General features: G+C 47.0%; 1 protein-coding gene across 2 annotated transcripts in view; it reads left to right on the top strand.

Annotated features, from left to right (window-relative positions):
* The window catches only part of VIRMA (vir like m6A methyltransferase associated), an 811,754-nt gene that overhangs the window by 197,229 nt on the left and 594,109 nt on the right, over positions 1 to 20,416 (top strand). For both annotated transcript variants that reach the window (XM_086966010.1, XM_086966009.1), the window contains exon 8: positions 3,221 to 3,526. In XM_086966010.1, the coding sequence (XP_086822136.1) occupies positions 3,221 to 3,526 (306 nt within the window). The remainder of the gene's footprint in view (positions 1 to 3,220; positions 3,527 to 20,416) is intronic.

Below are 20,416 nucleotides of genomic sequence, written 5' to 3'. Positions count from 1 at the left end.
TACAAGGAGGTCATTCAAATATTAACCAAGCAACGGGTTCACTACAGATGTATCATCCCAGAAAGCAAAGGTACTGAACTTGCTAAGGCCAGCCAGTAGTGGTCTTATGAATTCATTGGGCAGGGTTCAGTTGGCAGCAGTTTCCAGGTTCTAAAGGACAGATGACGCTTCCTCATCCTGAGTCTCACAGAGAATCAGAAATCAATTCCTGAAAGGACCCTTTAGGGCTTTTCCTCAAATAAAGTCTCTTCCATTTCTCATGTGCTGCCTTTGTTCAATCCCATCCATACAGTGCACCTGAAATTGCTTCCATGGAAAACCACATTTACGCTTGCTTTCACTTCAGCAAGGAGAGTTGGAGAATTTTAGGCATTCACTGCAAAGGAGCCATATCTTTGGTTTACCAAAGAGAAGGTGATTATAAGGGCCAACACAAGATTCATGACAAAAGTACCTACAGATTTGGACTTGAATTAACCTGTCCTACGATCTGTCTTTCCTATGGAGAGATCCTTGCACTCTATGGATTTCTTTAGGTACATCAGGTTCTACATGAACAAAACAAGACTTGCGTTCTTCAGATCAATTCTTTCTCATTCGGGCATCTAGGAAGAGGCTTCCTGTTGTCCAAACAATGTTCTGTATTAACAACAGGAGCTACCGTAAACCTAAGAAGGACTTGGTATGTAATGCTATAAACACACTAAAAGTCCTACTAGGTATCATTAAAGATCGAACAAGAGTTTGATAAATATTAAGAGATAGTGTTGAATACAATCTAATAAAAAAATTTCTCATATACAATTTTCTTAAGGAGATCATATTTGTTACAAATATTTTGATATAAACAGTGTAAAATAGCCATCATAAAGTATACACATAAAGGCTACCTGAAACAATAGTGCTCTCTGGATAAGGTGATAACACAATGTAAGTGACAAAGACAACAAACCAAGAAAGCCAGTTAATGTGATCAGAATCGAGACAATAGACAAAAGTGGCCAACCAGGTATAATTATCAATAATTCCGCTGAGCATTTATAAGTATAAGTTGATAAAAATTGTTCTTTGTCACTTGCACCATGATCAGCTCATTCACAGAGCACTATTGTTTAATGTAGATGTATGTAACCTTTGATTGTAATCTTTCATTATTTTTACAAAAAAAATATTTACAACAAAAATGGTCTCTTTAAAAATAAAAATTGTTGATGAGCAATTTTTACTATTAGCTAGTATTTAGCACACTCTCTTAAATTGAACAAACTCGTGTTCGATATTTAATGAGACTTGGTGGGTCTTTTGTTCTGTTTATAATGTTGTCCAGACAAGGTGTTACTTGTTGGCTGTCTGCCTACGTCCCCTTCTCTCGCAACATTCACTCTAGGGACGAATGAGGGCACCCTCCACCAGAAGCATGTCAACAACTGCTGTACTGTGTCCTGGAGTGTCTTCGCAGAACATTTGTCAAGCAGCAATGTGGACAGCAGATATACCATCACCAGGAATTGCTGCCTCTATGTGAATGCAGTAGCTGACTCAGAAGTGATACCAGCAGTTCCGCGCAAATTGTTTAAAAAAGGTGAGCCTGTTTCTCTCTCTATTCAAACGCTATGTACTGCTTGCTATTTTGATTCAGGAAGGTGACTGTATAAACAATCCAGTGCTGGAGAAGAAGTTAGTTTCTTACCGGTGACTGCAGTTATCCTGTTTTAGTATTTATCATACATACAACTGTGATTCTCCATCGTAATAAGTTCAAAGCTATGGTATTTATGCTTCACACTTGTGCTACGAAATATGAGTTACGGCGTTCTCTAGGGGAATAGGAGAGCGCAGCACTTCACCGCATTGGCTGAAGTTCAGTGACTATGCTACCAAACAAACACTGTGGTGGAGTTCTGTGCCATTTTAACACTGTTTAATGCTATGTAAAGTTACAGGGGATTCCAAGCCTGAAGATGTGGAATGATTCAAACATGTGACTATATTAAAGCTACCAACACTGGTGAACTGGAGTACTAGGTAAGTAACTCATTTCTTTAGATTCAGGCAGCTTTTTTCCTCATGCTTTGTAAGTGGTGGCTATTAGTGTCTTTTGTGGGTTCTAGCATCTACTACTAATGTCTCAGAGCCTTGGAAACCAGGTACTCCAGTTGGATAACGCAGTTCCTCCTTTTCTGCTCTTGACTCAAAGGATAGTGAGATGAGCAGTCACTTAAGAGGTGGGAGGGAATACCATAGGTCCGTGTATACTGTATGTTCATTTTATTGGAAAAGAATAGGTCTTTTAATCGCTCATCTCAAAGTGGGTCTATTATAATAGTGAATAACACAAAAACAGAAGGTTGTAACAACTTCTGGGAACAACATATTCTATTACAAAGGCTGACATTCACTGGCCAGCATAATCCTAAAGAAAAAGGTTGGGGCTAGTTTGCTTCGCTTCAGTAATGTTTGAATATCAAGTCTTTTGGTATTTGCTATGTTTAGGTCTAGTCAGTGGCAAAGGTAGCAGAAAGAATGCTGCAGAGTATCTAGTTGACTGAGATATGTCTGCCACTATGCCATGGTTTGTCATTGTCCCTGGATGGATAGCTAGACAACTGTGCCGGCTAACTCCATACTCCTGAGTAGGTCCAAATTGCCAGCACAGTACTCATGGTATTGAGGAAAGCAAGGAGCCATGCTATGGAGAATTTAACAGGGCCTGTTCCCCTGCACTTATAAACAACTGCTACTGTCAATGTCTCAGAACCTGATATGAGGGTGCAGTAGAGTTACTTTGAGTTCACCTCTTGCCCAGCAAAGCCATTTACAGTGACAGGTAACATCAAGAAAACATGGAGAACCTTGGGTTCACTTGGGGAAAAATCACAACTATTGACAGAAAACGTTGAGCAAGTACAGTATTAAACATCTTTCCTTCCATTCAAATTCATGTCTTCCTCTATATTCACAGCACATTGTGAGTTATCCGTTTATTCCTGGCTGTCTCGATTTGTTTCAAAGACATTATTCAGAAGCTCAGAACACTGGGTGATTTTTCCTTTTCAGGAGTGGTAGGTGTGAATATGACCTATTGTGATGCCTTGTTGCACCAGCAAAGAATAATATTGTTATAGTTATTCATTTTTTTCATAAAAATAAACTTGTATTTTCTGGATTTGCCGGCAGTAGAATGCTGTTTTGTTTCTGAAGATCTACATTATTCCTTTAGTTCCAGCACTTCCTTCAATTGTAAGTGAAAAACAAGAAGATGCTGATCCCAGAGAAGATTTCTTTGAACCAATATCTCCAGACCGAACTTCTGTTCATCCAGAAGAGACATTTTCTGATGAAGGGGAGCCTCCAGAGGAGCCTGCTGAAGAAGGTGATGAAGAAGATGTGGAAGTTGATGCAGAAGAGGAGGAAGAGGATGAGGAAGATGACGACGAAGAGGAAGATGATGATGGAAATACTGTAGAAAGTATTCCAGAGGAGGATGATGATGAAGAAGAAGGTGATGAGGAGGAGGAGGTTGAAGGTATGTCCTCTTTAATAACATATTGAGGTGAGGGGGAATGACTGCCACAATACATGGAATGTTCTTCCAAAATGTCTCAACACTTGGCATCATAGCAGCTCCAGAAGAGCTGTGGTTTAGTGGATAAATTGCAAACTTTGAACCTGGGGACCTGAGTTTGAATTCGGGCTCAGCACTTTATCTAAATTTGTGTGATTCTGGATGAATCGTTTAACCTTCCCATGCCTAAAATGTAACTGTGAAATGTAAATGTATGACATTTAATTATGTAATTCAAGAATTAATAATATACAGTTGTCTGTTTTACACCTAGCCTGGGTTGTGCTATATAAATATTGATGCACACATGACATTTTGGCGCTCTAGGTAAATGTGACCGCTTCCTATTTGCCACTCACCCTTCCTCAGGAGTAAGGCTATTTTTCAACAGTTTGTTGCAATCTGACGTTCTTCAGCCTTTTATGGTGACCCCATAATGCAACTGTCTACTGTATTTGACATGTACAATAGCCCCTGTTTTGCAACTTAATAAAGTAGACTGATGTACAACAGTCACTAAAGTAGATTGTTTGATGTTTAACAAGCTCTGACCAAGCCAGTACGTTTTGCTTCTAGGTTTTGCCATTGTATACCTATTGGCTTTGACAGGACTTTTTGCTATTGCTGTTAAACATTGGAAAATGAAAAAAATGGTTATCGCCAATGCTGAACAGGAATAGCAGTAATAAAACAAAACATTGTGATGTGTACCTGAACATGTGTTGTAGCGCTAAAATGGCTCTAGCGCTATGATGTAAACATAAACTTGTACAGGAGTCATAACGTGGCAGCTTTTATGTTTTTTTTTTTATTTCAAATATCCAAGTCCTAGGGGGCAGGTACCTGTGTTGAAGCTGTAAATTTACTAAATATTTAAAAGTGCACCAGTGCGAACTAACTTTCCCTGAAGAATTGGCCTCACAGTCATTGAAAAAGAAAAAACCAAATGAAACTGACAAGAAAGACAACTAATGGTATGCAATGGGCCTACCCTGGTATTGGGAAACTAGAATCCTCATTACTCCCTAGAGTGTGTTCAATTGGGCAATCTTGTGAACTTTTATTGCAGAAAAGGGTCAAGACACTATTTGGTAAACAGCTCAGTATTGTCTTGTGTAATGATTTTTCAACCTGATTAATTTCTAGGGGACTGGGCATTCTCAGGTCACCTTCCTATATGCATATCTCTGTTCCAGTATGGTGGAGAAAACCAGTAAGTAGGTGCTCACAATGCCTCTTGGCTGTGTTCCGAATCTGTCTGTTGTGTAGGTGAATTACATCTGAGTAGGTGAACATGCACTAAATGGACACTGAATCTTTGCAAAAGCATTCAACTATCAAATGGCAGAAAGAGTTATAGGGGTACAAACAAGCATAAGCCAGAGACTTAGTCTCATTATGAGTGGCACACATGAAGTTAAAGAGCAATGTTTAATTCATGGGGTTCACACAAATTGTGCTAGTTTCCAGGTTTTTGAATGCACGGATTTCGGCATGTAATAGTGGGAGAAAATTGTTTGAGCAAAAATGTGCAGTAAGGAGGATACCATACATTAAATTCCGATGCCAAGAATGTTTCGACATGTTGTTCTCCAGTGCATAATGAAAAACTCCTATTAGACACGAAAACCGGACCCAGTACCATTTTACACTGCACTTGGAATGGTGCATCAAGTAGGCCTGGTTCTACATGGCTTATGCCCTCTTTCCCAAGAGAGCGGGATGCCTGTCTTAGGAATTCTCGCATTTCATTTCAGAGTGTCTCAGAAACTTCTGAATTGCTCGGTTCTTTCCACCACTTAGAGAGGGAGGGTACAGCAAAAGGTGATTTTGAATGGAGGGAGCAGACTGCCCTACCTTTATTTCCCTCTTTTGTGTCAATGGGGAGAGTATAAAGTACTCTGATCCACCTATGCATCGCTGAAGGAACCGCCAGCTAAAGGAATCTAATGGTTTCTCCATATCTATTGATAGTACAGCTGCTTCAGGCAAAGCAGCAGGATCTGATTAGGCTATTCGAAATAACCGCTTTATATTCTGTGACATGCTATACGCTTAGTATGATACAATTTGGTCGGTGTGCTATATGTGGTAAGAGTCTGTTAGCAAAAAGTTTCCCAACAATATATTAGAAACATTTAATATTTTGAGAGGTCTGCTGACAAATCTTTGCAGGGTTTTCTTGACTTGAGGAGTGTAACTACCAGCACTTCCCAAGTTGTAGTGGGGAACAACCTCCATTCAAAGGCTTTGTTATAGAGCTCGACCAGCCTGGGTGCTAATTTATCCACAAAGGTTGTATAGAATTACAGCGGAAGACCATCAGCCCCTTGGACCTTCCCTCAAGTCGGATATTGTTTCTTTCACTTCCTATGGATGAGATAGGCATCCTCGATCTGTTTTATCTTAAGTTGAGATAATCGCCTACGCTAGACTCAGGGCCCTCATCTCTTTTGGTGCAGAGCATTTTTTAATATGTGAGGCAGGCTTTTTTATTCCTTTCCTGGGATTGTTGCAGCGTCCCATCCAAGTCCACAACCTTTGTCTAAGTAAAACCATTTATATCTCGATTAGCCAGCCACGCCAATAGTGTCCCTGACTTGTCCCCTTCCTTGTGTTCGTAGGCCAAATAGACTGCGTGGTCTAAACAGAGTTGTCATTCGACCAGTGAAGCATGTTTTGCAGCGTGAATCTTTTCAAATTTCACATGCTGTACATTATTCCTCCATCTAGTAGTTGGGTCCGGAATTGTTGTATTTCTTCTTTTTTTGTTGTTGTTGGTGAGCGTCGACATACCACCATATCTGAGGAAGAGGAAGGAGCCGGTCCCTGCCATCAAGATCGCGGAGGCGGCTGCGAAGGAGGTGCCCGGGTCGCACTTGGGGAGGAGGCCGCTGATAATCTGCTGGAGGCCCCGCTCCGCATCATCAGCTGGCTCGCGGGCGGGATCGGCGGCTGGGCAGGCTGCCGCGAGGTTGCGGCGGCCGTGCGGCAGCCGTTCTGTGAGGCGGTGGAGTGCCCCCGCTCCTCCCCTGGCAAAACAACTTGGCTTCCCCCCCCCCATACCTTATCCTGCAACCGAGTGGCGATCCTTGGAGCTGCAAGAGAGGGGGGGTGGGGGGGGTGTGACACTTGGCCAAGGGGCGCAGCTCCGGCGTCCCCCCCTGTGGTGCACTGGACTTTATCCTCCCCGGGCATGGAACCACTGCAGGGCCACAGGGCGGGCCCCGATACACGGAGGAGGAGACGGGCAGTGGAGTCTGGCCGTACATTGCCTCGCAGCGGATTGGCCCCGTGGGGGCTATAGGCTGGCTCATTGGTCTCGGCCTGCGGGTCAGAGGCGGTGGCCCCCCCTGGAGAGCGCCCTACGGAACAACACACGTGGCCTTGGTCCTGGCGTTGGCCCATTTACAGGTTGTTGGAGGGGGAGGCAACCCGGTGGCGGTATAGCCGAAACGCAGGGGTGTAGCGCCCTAAGCAGTGGCACGTTTTAGCCGAGGGGGGGGGCCTCCTACACCTTGTTGGCCCTACTCATAGCGCCTTGGACCTCACCTCCGCAAAATTTGGCAGCCATGAGGAAGGGAGGCAACAGCGGTCACACTTCCAAACAGGGCACCATAGACAAATTCACAGGCCCGCCGGGGGGTGCTGGAGCTGCTGGGGGTCCTCCTGCGTCTGTCCCTGACAATGCTGCCCTCATGACGGCGACAACGCAATCCCGGGACATGTTAGATGCAAAAATTGGGGCGGTTGGAGCAGATGTGACACTACTGCGCCAAGACCTACGCAACGCAGTGGCCCGCATATCGGAAGCCGAAACTAGGATTACTGGGGTGGAGGAAGACATCGCGACCCTTAAGAAGAAGGTGGCTAACATGGAGAGCATCCAGAGGGGCCTTACCCTGAGGGCAGAGGATGCAGAAGGGCGCGCCGACGGAATAACCTACGGTTTGTGGGTTTTCCAGAAGATTGCGAGAAGGGTGATATGGAGGCCTTCCTGACCAATTGGATAGAAAGTTGGATGCCGCCAGAGTCCCTATCGCGCTGCTTTATCATCGAACGGGCGCACAGGGCGCTGACCCAGAAGCCGCCGGTGGGAGAACGCCCTCGACCTGTGATAGCCAAGCTCCTTAACTATCACGACCTCTACACGATTCTGCGACAAGCCCGTCTGAAGGACCCTCTGCTATACGACAATCATAAGATCCTAATTTTTCCGGACTACACTAAGCTAGTGCAGAAGCAGCGCCAATCCTTCACTGAAGCTAAAGCGAGGCTGCGGGGTCTGAAAATCCAATGTGCCCTGCTCTACCCAGCCCGCCTGCGGGTGGTGTTTCAATCCAGGACTTTGTTCTTTAATACACCTGAGGAGGTCTTCGCCTGGACAGACGAGACAGTCCGCATTCGAGTGCACACCCCCCGGGTCGGGATTCAGACTCCTCCACGACTGGGCCCCCTCGGACTCCACGGCGGTCGCGCAGCAGAAGTAATTGGAGGTCCCGCTCTAAGAAAAACTCCTCCACGGATGATGGGGCAGCGGGAACTACTGGGGCTCCAGACTCTCAAGATCCGACATCTTAGCTACCGCAACGACAAGCGATGGCTCCATTGAGATTTGAGGGGAGTTGGTTCGCTCCCCCCTGATGTGAACAGCTGTGGCGGACCGCAGCAAAGGATTTCATTTGTACAAGTAACTTTATGGTTTCGGGACTCGGGTGGGGGTACGGCTTAAGGAGGGCGGACTTGACCCCTCTGTTTGGTTTAGTTGTTAGTGGGTTTTGGGTAGCGATGGGGGTCCATTGGTGGGGTGGGCGGTCTGTCTCACGTTGGGGGCAGGAGCCAAGCTTTACCGCGTCAGGTACTTCATTGTTCATTGAGGTATGGGGTGGGGGCGGGGGGGGAGTTGTGGGACGTTGCTTGCAGTTGGGGTGGGGGGGTTGGGGCCTGAGGGAGGTGGGGGGGAGAGGGTGTTCCTGCTCACGATTGTCTCGAAAGATGCTGTTGTGGTGTTCACGTTTGTTGAGCCTATTGCCTGCTGTACTAATTCACCGGCGTTTAGATGGGGGCTGAAAACCCTAGGCGGGCGCAACTAGGTGCCCTCATGAGAGTGATGAGCTGGAATGTGAGGGGTATGCTAGACAAGATCAAGCGGGGGCGGTGTTGCGACAGGGGAAGAAGGAGAATGTAGATGTCCTGATGCTGCAAGAAACACACCTCATGGGTAACAAAGCACTGAGCCTACAGAGATATGGGTATGATCAAGTCTACCACGCAGGCTTTGGGAGAGGTTCCAGGGGGGTGGCCTTGCTGATACATCGTAGACTGGCCTTTACACACACCAACACTGGATAGACCCCCAGGGCCGCTATGTTTTTGTACATGGGACGGTGGGCTCAGACTCTGGTTCTTGGGAGTGTTTATGCTCCAACCCCGCTGCAATGGGCCCTAATCGAAAAACTCTTCACAGTGTGGGCTGAGATCCCTGAGAGCCTTGCGGTGATAGGGGGAGACTGGAACGATGTCATGCAGTGTCGACTTGATTGCCTCAGACTCAGGGGAGACCCTGCTGTTGATACCCCCACTAGATTACATAGCATGGTGAGTGGTCTGAACTGGGTAGACGCATGGCGATATTTACATACATATGAGAGGGAATACACTTACGTCTCGGCGGTCCACCGCTCATTTTCGAGACTGGATTACATTTTTGTTCCTGCAGCGGTCATTACCAGGGTGGTCTCGGCGGCTATCCGGCCGCGGGGACTTTCAGATCACTCCCCCGTGGTTGTGGAGGTTGCCCTCGACAGGGAGAGGCGCCCATTCCGGTGGCGACTCTCCACCTGGCATTTGCAGCAAGAGGCGTATCGGCAACACCTAGAGGTGGCTATCGCCCAGTACTGGGAAGAAAACCTAGGTACGGTCTCCGACACACGGACAGTTTGGGAGGCTATGAAACCCATGCAGCGCGGGGTAGATATAACATGGTGTGCGGCAGCGCGTCGCAAACGACGGGAGGAACTGGTGCGGGTTGCAGCAGAAGTGGAGCGGCTGGACACCCAATGTGGGGTGGCGAATCGCTTAGAAGACGTTGGGCAACTTTTGCTGGCGCAACAGACATACGCCTCTCTTCAGCTAGACGAGGCCCGCCAGATCTGGTTGGCGACCAGGAGTAGGATTTATCAATGGGGCGACAAGTCCAGCACCATGCTTCATAGGCTCTGCCAAAAGGTGTTCCAGGCACAGGACCTGCCGGGCCTTAGAGACGACACCGGGGCCTCCATTACAGCTCCAAAGGAACTTGCGGACAGCTTCGCTGGCTACTTTGCGGCGCAGTGCGCCCCGCGGGACCCTCTCTCAGCACTTGATGTTGATAAATTTATAGCTGATCTCCCGCCCCGCGCGCTCTCTGATGATGTGCGGGAGCTCCTTGAGGCCACACTTTCGGCCGATGAATTAGGCACGGCACTTGGAGAACTTAATACTGGTAAGGCCCCCGGGCCCAACGGTTTCCCGAGTAAATTTTTTAAACGCTATCACCTACAGCTGGGACCGCACTACAAAGCCGCCCTGGAGGTGGCACGAAAAGAGGGCCTACTGCCGGCGGACTGGAGTCATGCGGAAACTGTTGTCTTTTGTAAACCCGGTCGGCCCCCGGACCGCCACGAGTCCTATCGGGCAATTTCTCTTCTGAACATTGAGGCCAAAATACTTGCTAAAGCACTCGCGAATCGCCTTCTTCCCTATATATCAGAGTTGGTCCACCCGGATCAAGCCGGAGTAATGCCCCGCAGGGCGACGCGGCACAATATTAGACAAGCCCACGTAGCTGTGGAGGCGATGAGTAAGACCGGGGATCAAGCGGCACTGCTGCTAGCCGATATCGACAGGGCCTTCGATTCCCTGAGTTAGACCTACTTATTTGCCCTCCTTCCGCGCCTCAACTTAGGGCCCCACTTTCTGTCCTATGTCAGGCTTCTTTATACCGGTCTGACGGCCTCTGTGAGGGTGGCTGGGGAGGTGTTGGCAGCCTTCCCGATAGGACGTGGCACTCGGCAGGGATGCCCCCTCTCGCCTTACTTGTTTGCTCTAGCTATGGAGCCGCTGGCGGCGTGGGTCCGGATAGATGCACAGCTGAAGGGGTTTGAGTGGCAGGCGGGACCGTCGGACAGAATCGCACTGTATGCAGATGATGTCCTGTTCTTTCTTACCAATGTGAACCGCTCCGGGCCGCGGGTCCTAGACATCATGAGAATCTTTGGAGAGGTCTCCGGACTCTGCTTGAAACCGCAGAAGTCCACCTTATGGACTTTGGGAGATCACTTCGAAGTCGGGCCGTGGGCCTCGACACTGCAGAGAGCGGTCGAGGGCCTTAAATACTTGGGAGTGTTCCTGACAACTATGCCGACGATAGCCTGGGAGCGCAACGTAGTTCCCGTATGGGACAAAGTGCAGCAGGAAATGAAATGCTGGTCCCGCATGCCTCTCAATATCTATGGTAGATCAGCCATCTTCAAGATGGTTGCCCTTCCCAGATTGTTATATCAACTACAAAACCACCCGTTCCCGGTCCCACCGCAGTGGTTCCGACTAGTCAACTCGGCTCTTGGTCGCTTTTTGTGGGCCGGTGGCACGGCGAGAGTAGCGCTGCGAACCTTCTTTCTATCCACATATTGTGGGGGACTGGCGACCTCGGATATTCTGTCGTATTACCAGGCCTCGCATCTGGTGGTCCTGAATGATTGGTGGTACTGTGACGGGGGGGACCCGGCGTATGCCCTAGAACGATTTCTGATGGAACCTGACTCCCTCCATACGGTCTTATACTCAGCCCAGCTGCGAAAGAGACTGCCTAGAGCAACGCAAGTGGTGTTCCAGATATGGCGGCAGGCACTGCGCCGCATGGGATGGTGGGGAAAGCTGACTGGGGAGACCCCGCTCTGGCAAAACTGGCAACTGCCGGCCCTGATGTCCCTTTCAGGGTTTAGGAGCTGGGACTTAATAGGAATTTCCACTTTGGGCCAGGTCCTTAGAGGCACCACGCTTAAAACCTTTCAGGATCTCAGTGCAGAATTCAATATGCCCCGCACCCAGTTTTTTCGCTACCTACAGCTTAGACACGCTTTGGCGCCCGCGCTGGAGGGCTTGGCTACATTACCCGAATTCAGCTCGATAGAAGCAAAAGTCTTTATGGGGGACTTGGAGGACCGTAAAATATCCATAATATACCAAACATTAGTGACACACTGTTCCTCAGACTTACAGCCCTTAAGAGATCGCTGGGAGTGGGATGTGGGAGAACTGGAGGAGGAGGACTGGCGGGAGGCTCTTGAGTCCTCCAGGGGAGCAGCAATAGCAGTCCGTTTACGACTAATACAATTCAAATACTTGCACCGTGCATATTATACTAGAGAGAGATTGTGGAAGGCAGGGCTGATTGAGTCCCCGGCGTGCTTGCGATGTGGTCACGAGTTAGGCACCCTTTTACATACAGTGTGGGAATGTTGTGGCCTGGCGAGATTCTGGAAGGGTGTGTGGGACTGTTTGTCGGAGGTGCTGGGGTGGGAGCTCCCTCGCACGGCGAAATTGGGCCTGCTTCATGTGCTTGAAGGGGTGGGTGGGAATGTGTACAAGCGGCACTTGTTACTACTGGGACTAACACTGGCCAAACGTGATGTGGCTCAGGCCTGGAAGGACCCTGGGGCTCCAAAGGTGGCCGGGTGGAAGAAAGGCCTGGACTTTTGCATGGGACTGGAGCGGCCGGTGTTCGAGGCCAGAGGCTGTCCCACAAAACACTATAAGATATGGAAGAGATGGGCGGACTATAGGGGATTGTGGCTGGAGCCCCCTCCGCCGCCAAGGGGCGAGGAAGGGCAGATGTAGAGGGCATATTGAGGCTCGGGTCTTTTCATGTATGAGTGTATACTTCTCATAGCAGTGTTGGGGAGACGGAGTGTTGCCGGGCGGGGGGGGGGGTGGAGGGGGGAGGGAATTTTTCATTAAATGTATCGCACAGCATGACCCGTGATTGAAGTCACAGTCCCTCCGGGGTTCGGAGCACTGTGGATGTTTATTTCTGCGATTCAATAAAACCAGTTTTGGAAAAAGATCAGCACCCAGTCTGCAACCTTTGCCTGCGTCTGGATCACCCAAGTGAAGATTGCAACGCGCTCGGCCTTCGCCCCAAAAACCTTGAGGGTACGAGAGAGACCGAGAAGGGCCAACTACAGCATGCAGAGCCAGGGGCCAACACTGTCACTTCGAGATCTGGGCCTTTCCAGCAAAGAGGAGGACAATGTCGCCGAAGACCGTGAAGTCGACGAGGACACAGACGTCCCAGTCATAGAGGTCGAGACGAAGATTTCGAAGGAGGTGAAAGAGCTGTCAACCCCGAAAAAACAGGATGAGACACGAAAAAATGTCTCAAAGACCTCGAAAGGAGTGTCTGAGTTGAAACAGTCTACGACCGCAGCAGCCTCCAAAGAGAAACAATCTGTCGGAACCTTAGACAAGGACTCTGTGACTGCGGAAACTCTTGAAAAATCAAAGCCGGTGACAAAAAAAGACCCCTTGACGTAGAAACGAGAGAGGTCGAAACAGTCTTTGGTGACAGTGTTTGCATCGTCAAGCAGGAAGAGAAAGGTGGATGGTCTTAATGCCAAAACACACTCGTCAGATAAAGAAAAAGAGGCTAGAGGCGGAGATGCAGCGCAAAAAAGGAGAAATCGGTCGAGGAATTGCAGCCGCCAATAACTCCCGAACCGCTCGACGAGAAAGAAGAGGAGTTATTCTTCGAGGAGGAGGAAGTTGACGATGAGGCATGAACGTTTGTGGGCTCAGCGACCTCGGAGGCTCAAGACCTACAATGGCAGGATCTTGATGCCGAATCACTAGTAGAGGCAGTAGACACACATCCTTCGAGGCCTTCACCATCAGATGACATTGGGAAGAACAACCAAGTCATAAAAAGGGCAGCAGACACATATTGGGTGCAACTTGAAGAGGAAAAGGCACAATCATGCTTTTTGCTAGAAACTTTACTGCCTACACAATCAAGGAGCCAGTTTCTACACATGCTACCAAGTGTACTGGATTAAGGGAAAGAGGCATTTAAAGGCAGTCACATCAAGAGGTGAGAAGAAATACAAACATTCTTCAAAAAAATCTGGGAATGATGATGGATAATAAACTTAAATTCGAAGCCCAAGTCAATAAATTATCATCAACCTTGTGGTACACACTGAAAATGATTAGGAAACTAATAACTTTTATCCCATTGGATTCAAGGAAAACAGTGGTCACCACATTAGCCCTATCAAGACTTGACTATGGGAATGCTCTGTTTGCCAGTATGCAGACCCAGCATTTGGTGAAACTTCAACGCCTGCAAATTTCAGCAGCTAGGCTGCTACTAAATATCCCTAGATCAGAACGCATCTCTCATCATCTGAATGCCTTACACTGGCTTCCCATAGCGAAAAGGATTACATTTAAATCATTGTGTTTAACATATAAGGCACTGCAGGGCTCGGGATAATTTTTTCTCAGAACGCACCTGCACCAGTATGTTCCAATAAGAGAATTGCGTTCCTCCCAAGCCAAACTAATTCAGGTTCCCCGCTTCAAACAAGTTAGGTGGGGTGGCAGAAGCTTCCTTCTGCATGCTGCTAAGGACTGGAACCGACTTCCCCAGGCCATTAAAAATTGTAACTCCCTGCTGTCTTTTAGAAAATTTTCAAAAACTGGCTTTTTAATGCACAATAACCATGCTACTCCCTTAGTACTGCTCACACGTCCTCTGTCCAGCGCTAAGACGCTCATGGGCATATGCGCGCTTTATAAAACTACAAATCAAATCAACTCAAAAGACCCACGGTACATCAAACGGTCGGTGCCAGCTGACTCAATCATTATGTCTACAGCCAACAAAAGGGCCAATGTACCAACCAATGTTGGACCACCACCAGACAAGGAGCGCAAGAGGATGGACCTTATGGGGAGAAAGGTCGAGAGGAGTGCAGCAGTTCAGTGGCGTATTGCAAACTCAAATGCATTGATTAACAGGCACGTATATCAGCATTAGGAAGAGGTAGAAGAACTACTAAATCACCTGCCTGAACAGTTCCAAAAAAGGGCAAACCCCTTAATGGAAGAGGGAAAGAACATGGCAAACCCTTTCCTTAAAATCTGCCCTAGACGCTACAGACACATCTAGCAGACAGACTATGATAAGCATTACCAAGAGAATATCCGGTTTCAAGCCAGAAGTGAAGAATAACATACTAAACTCCCCGTTCAATGGGGAACAGCTGTCTGGTAGCGTTGTCGATGAAAAGCTGAATCAACTGAAAAAACACCATGAAACAGCAAGGTCTATGGGCGCACTACAATTTAGAGGCCTTCGTAGAGATACCCATCAACCTACAGCCTCTTAACAAACATACCAGCAAACTTACCAAGGGGTAAACCAGGGCCAGCAACAAGGGCAGCAGCATACTTGGCAGTTCCAACAGGGAAGAAAATCCTCTCTATGGCGCCCTCGGGGAAGAGAGCAAACACAGCGAGAAGGACCGCAGACCACAGCAAAGTGACTGCATTCCGAAATTGGGCCACTCACCAAAAACATCAGAAAAAAGAATTAATCCTTTAAACAAACATTTCCTCCAACATACTACACCAGTAGGAGTCAGGTTAAAATAGTTCTTCCACAGATGGAGGTGATATCACTTAAGACGAATGGATATTAAGCATAATACAGTACGGTTACTGCATAGATCTGAAAAATCAGCTCCAAACAAAAAGAAACATTTGGAAAAATAATTATCCCAATTACTCCAGGAGGTGCAAGAACTTCAATCCAAAGATGCCATAGAACAGGTACCACAACGGGAAAGGAACTACAGCATTTGCTCAACATACTTAGCTCACACCAACATGGCCATCTTTTGGATCCCATCTTCGCTAACTGGGAGGGTATCAAAGTCTTCCCTCCGGTTAGAATAATCTGGTCAGATCATTACATCATCCCGTTCTCTGTAGACAATACCCTTCCAGAAAATAGACTTTTTAAACCCTCCTCCCTGAAACGGAGAAACTGGAAAACTTTCAATCAAGAAGCATTCAGATGTGCACTACAAAAAAATCCCCCTCCGCAAGGTAACTCTCTTCAGGAGGCTTGGAAGAGCTATGAAAAATGGGTGTCCACTGCTCTGGACGAGATAGCTCTGCGGACATCCAAGCCCCTGCTAGGCAATCCAAAACCGCTCCCTGGTTTTCGGAAAAACTTAAACTTGCCAGAGCCAGATGTAAAAATCTAGAGCACAGCTGGAGAAAACATTATAATCTTGAAGATAAACTATTGTACAAAAAGGAATTGAATAAATACCATAAATTGGTGAGATCAGAAAAAAGTTGCCATCTCAAAAATAGAATTGACTCAGCGGATAATCCCACCAGAGAACTTTTCACCATCTATAGAGAGCTCACGGTTCCATCCAGACTGGAAGCTCCTGACACTTACTCGAAAGAATTGTGCGACTCTATTGCCGATTTTTCCGTAAGCAAGATCGATAACATCCATGCCACCTTCACAAGGGACGAGGCCTATCCAAGCAAACACGTAGTAGCTAAAAACATCTACACGGGGAATTCTGGTCTCACTTGTTTTATTACACCTGAGAAGCAAGAGTTATTAAGCATCGCCAACAGCATACAATCTGGCTTGCCGAGTGATGTTTGCCCGCCGGCTCGATGTAAAGGAGTCATGGAGACCATAATAATTGACCAGATCCGCCTCATTGTGTCACTCTCTTTTCAAGAATGTCAGGTATTAGATGCATGGAAAACTGCCCAGGTAATCCCCCTTAAAAAGAAGCCCAACATCCATATCTCCCAATTTCAAACCTTCGTCCTATCTCCCTCCTCCCCTTCTGCGCAAAGATTGTGGAAAAGGTAGCGAATAGGCAGCTTATGAGTTATCTGGAGGAGCCCTACTCTTCTCCACCGAGAGCATAAGGTGCATAGTGGACGAAGGAGAGACAGCAGCGTTGATTTTATTAGATCTAAGTGCAGCCTTTGATATTGTGCTGCACTCAACGCTGCTGTCTCGGCTGTCGGACATGGGAGTGAAGGGAAGAGCTCTTGCCTGGATAGAGTCCTTCTTGGTCAACAGGAGCTTTCAGCTGCACTGCCCCCCTTTAAATCCTCTCTCAGGAAGGCAAGCCATGGGGTTTCTCAGGGCTCGAGTTTGAGCCCTACTTTGTTCAATATCTATATGGAACCCCTGGCTCGCATAGCTGAGACATTTGGGGTGGGCATGGTTAGCTATGCTGATGACACCCAACTGATGTTCAAGCTCACGCCCGACCACAGAGAAGATGCCATCAATTTCTCCAACTGTCTTTCATCTATGGCAGCTTGGATGAATAGCAACTGCCTACGCCTTAATGGCGACAAAACCGAGCTGCTGGTGGTAGGGAAATCACCTTCAGCATGGTCACACATTTGGTGGCCTGCGGAACTAGGCAGTCCTCCCTGTCCTGTGGCTTCGGTACGTAATCTGGGCATTACACTTGACTCAGACCTCTCATACAAGTCACATGTCAGCAAAGTAACAGCCATGTGCTTCAGCATCTTTAGAGTTCTCCGTAAGGTCTTAGATCTTCTCCCCATCGATTCCAGAAAGTCCCTTGTCCACGCTCTAGTAACCCCCCATCTTGATTATGGGAATGCTCTGCTTTTAGGTCTGAGCAAAAAAGGACTTCACCAACTGCAGTGTGTTCAGAACGCCGCAGCGCGCCTTGTGCTCAAACTTCCCCGCAGAGCTTCAGGGAAATCCGCTCTGTTTAAACTGCACTGGCTCCCTATCAAGGAGCGTATTAAATTTAAGTCCCTCTGCTTTGCTCATCGAATTGCCCATGGCACTGGACCAGGCTATTTACGAAGCCTTCTCACAATACACCGCCCCATCAGGAATCTAAGATCCTCTGCAACGATGATGTTCAAACTCCCCAAAATCACCAGAGTTAGGATGGGAGGATGTTCGTTCAGATACCTGGCTGCCAAGTGCTGGACTGAACTCCCGCTCGAGCTCTGGATGGAAACTTCTGAAATTAGATTCCAGGGAAAACTTAAAACTTTTCTTTTTCCCCGTGTTTAATCCCTTTTCCCTCCTCTGCTCCTTTTAGGCTCACCCCTGTTCTTTCTTTTGAGCTATTTTGCAGTATTTAGCGCGGGGACACACTGTTTTTGGGTAACCAGGCGCTTTATAAATGGTTTTATTATTTTAATTATTATTATTAATTCCAAAAGTAGACGGAGCATTGCGTCCAATAATAGAGCTAAGGTTTCTCAACAAATTCTTAAAAACACAAAGATTCAAAATGACAACCGTTTCAAGAGGTGATACCTCAGTTCCAAAAAGGAGACTGCATGGCAACCATAGACTTAAAGGATGCATACTTGCACATTCAAATGAACAGAAAACACAAAAATCTATTAAGGTTTGTGGTCAACAAAACACACTACAAATTCAAAGCCTAAAATTGGCACCAAGATTTTTCACAAAAGGCCTAGCAGCAGTAGCCGCACATCTATACCCGTACGACTGGTTAATAAGAGCAAGCTCATACAGTCTCTGCAAACAGCATATACAACAAGTGATAGAGACACTGGTTCAACTTGGATTTTCAATACACTGGGACAAGTCGTCTCCAGAAAACCAGAAGGTGTTTTCAGGAGCACAGATCAACACTATAGTAGGGAGGGTGTTCCGAAGTGAGAAAAGAACATTGGCACTGCTGCAGCAGACTCATCTGTACCACAAGGGGCAAGTGAGGACAGTGGGGAAGATTCTAGGAATGATGGCTTCATGCATTCATTTAATCCCTAACATTCACTTTCACACGAGGCCGTTCCAGGACTGGCTTCAAGAGCAATGGTCACAAGCCAACAGGGAGTTGGGAGGATCTAGTGGTTGTCACGCAAACAGTTCATCTGAAGATGGCATGGTGGACCAAAAAAAAGCATAGCACGAGGAAGACTTTTCACACAACCAACTCCAACGGTAACCATAACAACAGATGCTTCCCAGATAGGATGGGGACTACATATGGACAGCCACAAGTAAAAGGATTGTGGACACAGGAGGATGCTGTTAAATACATCAATTTCCTGGAGCTAAAAATAGTGTTTCTAAGCTTAAAAGCCTTTCAGAAGGAACTTTACGGAAAGAAAGTGTTAATACAGGGAAGGCATGGCTTGGCAGTTCGGGCTGGACTGTTCCTATGAGGCACAGGGTCAGACTGATTTGCATATAGCCATGTCTGAACTGGGGTGGTGTGGAGTGCAAAAAAACGATGGATTTAGGCCCAGATCTCTGTACTGGGGTGAATGTATGACATTGTTCTGCATTCTGTCCATCACCTGTGGTTTTTGCATTTGTCACCCCGAGTGGGATGGGTATGCTCAGACGTGAGTCCCATGCACTCCACACCACTGGATTCAAGCAAGCCGGGCTGAAGACGGCTGGAATGCCAGAAACCGGTCCTTGGAAGCTTGTTTCCGGTCCAGGGAAGGCATGGCTTGGCAGTTCGGGCTGGACTGTTCCCATGAGGCACAGGATCAGACTGATTTGCATATAGCCATGTCTGAACTGGGGTGGTGTGGAGTGCAAAAAAAAAACTATGGATTTAGGCCCAGATCTCTGTACTGGGGTGAATGTATGACATTGTTCTGCATTCTGTCCATCTGTCCATCACCTGTGGTTTTTGCAGTGATTCTCATTGCACCATAGTGGGCCAGACAAACATGGTTCTCAGAGATAATACAGGGAACAGTGCACAGGCTTCCAAAAAGAAAAGACCTATTAACAGTGCAAAAAGAAGGGTGCTTCACCCAGAACCCGACAGCCTAAGCCTAGCTGCATGGCTCCTGAGGACTTAGAATTTGCACACCTCAAACTGCCAGAAAGTACAATGGCAGTACTAAGAGAATCAAGAAAACCAACTGCAAGAAAATGTTACACAGCAAAATGGAAGAGATACTTCCAATGGTGCCTTAAAGAAAACCTCTCAAAGAGGATCACAAGGGAAAGGACAGTTCTAAAATACCTAGCACATTTACTACAAAATAATCTAAGCTGCAAGTCATTAAAGGTACACTTGGTAGCAATTGTAGCCTATACAAGAGGAGAAACTGGAAAGAGTTTTTTCACTTCTCACGTAGTCAAAAGGTTTCTAGAAGGAACAAAAAGAATAGCAGCTCCAAAAAGGGTACCAAAACCCACATGGAACTTGAATATAGTACTGGCTCAGATGATGAAGGCACCATTTGAACCACTACACAAAGCAACGCCACAAATGCTCATGCTAAAGCTGCATTTTTAGTAGCAATTAAATCTCTACGTCGAATTACTGAATTACAAGCACGAACACTACAGGGACCCTACTTTCAAATGCATAATGACAGAATTGTCATGAGAAAAGATCCAGACTTTATGCCAAAGGCAGTATCAAAATTCCACGTAAACCAAACTATACAGATTCCTAGTTTCTTCAAAAATCCAAAAACACAAGCAGAAAGACCTTTGCACACTTTTGACGCTAGAAGAGCAGTCTTGTATTACATGGAAAGGACAAAGTAATACAGGAAAACAAAGCAATTCTTTGTATCTTTTGCTAACAGCTTCTTAGGACGACTTTTTACCAAGAACACCATTGCAGCTGGATTGCTCAAGCCATACAATTATGCCACAAACAAGCAGGACATATTTTACAAGGAGCACCAAGGGCTCACTCAACAGGAACAAAGGAACAGCAGTCTCATTTCTAGCAAATATTCCAATTCAAGACATTT

Source organism: Lissotriton vulgaris, chromosome 4_1 (genome assembly GCF_964263255.1).
Source record: "Lissotriton vulgaris chromosome 4_1, aLisVul1.2, whole genome shotgun sequence".
Classification (NCBI taxonomy): Eukaryota; Metazoa; Chordata; class Amphibia; order Caudata; family Salamandridae; genus Lissotriton; species Lissotriton vulgaris.
The sequence above is the reverse complement of the archived record's forward strand: the minus strand, read 5'-3'. Positions and strand labels throughout refer to the sequence as shown.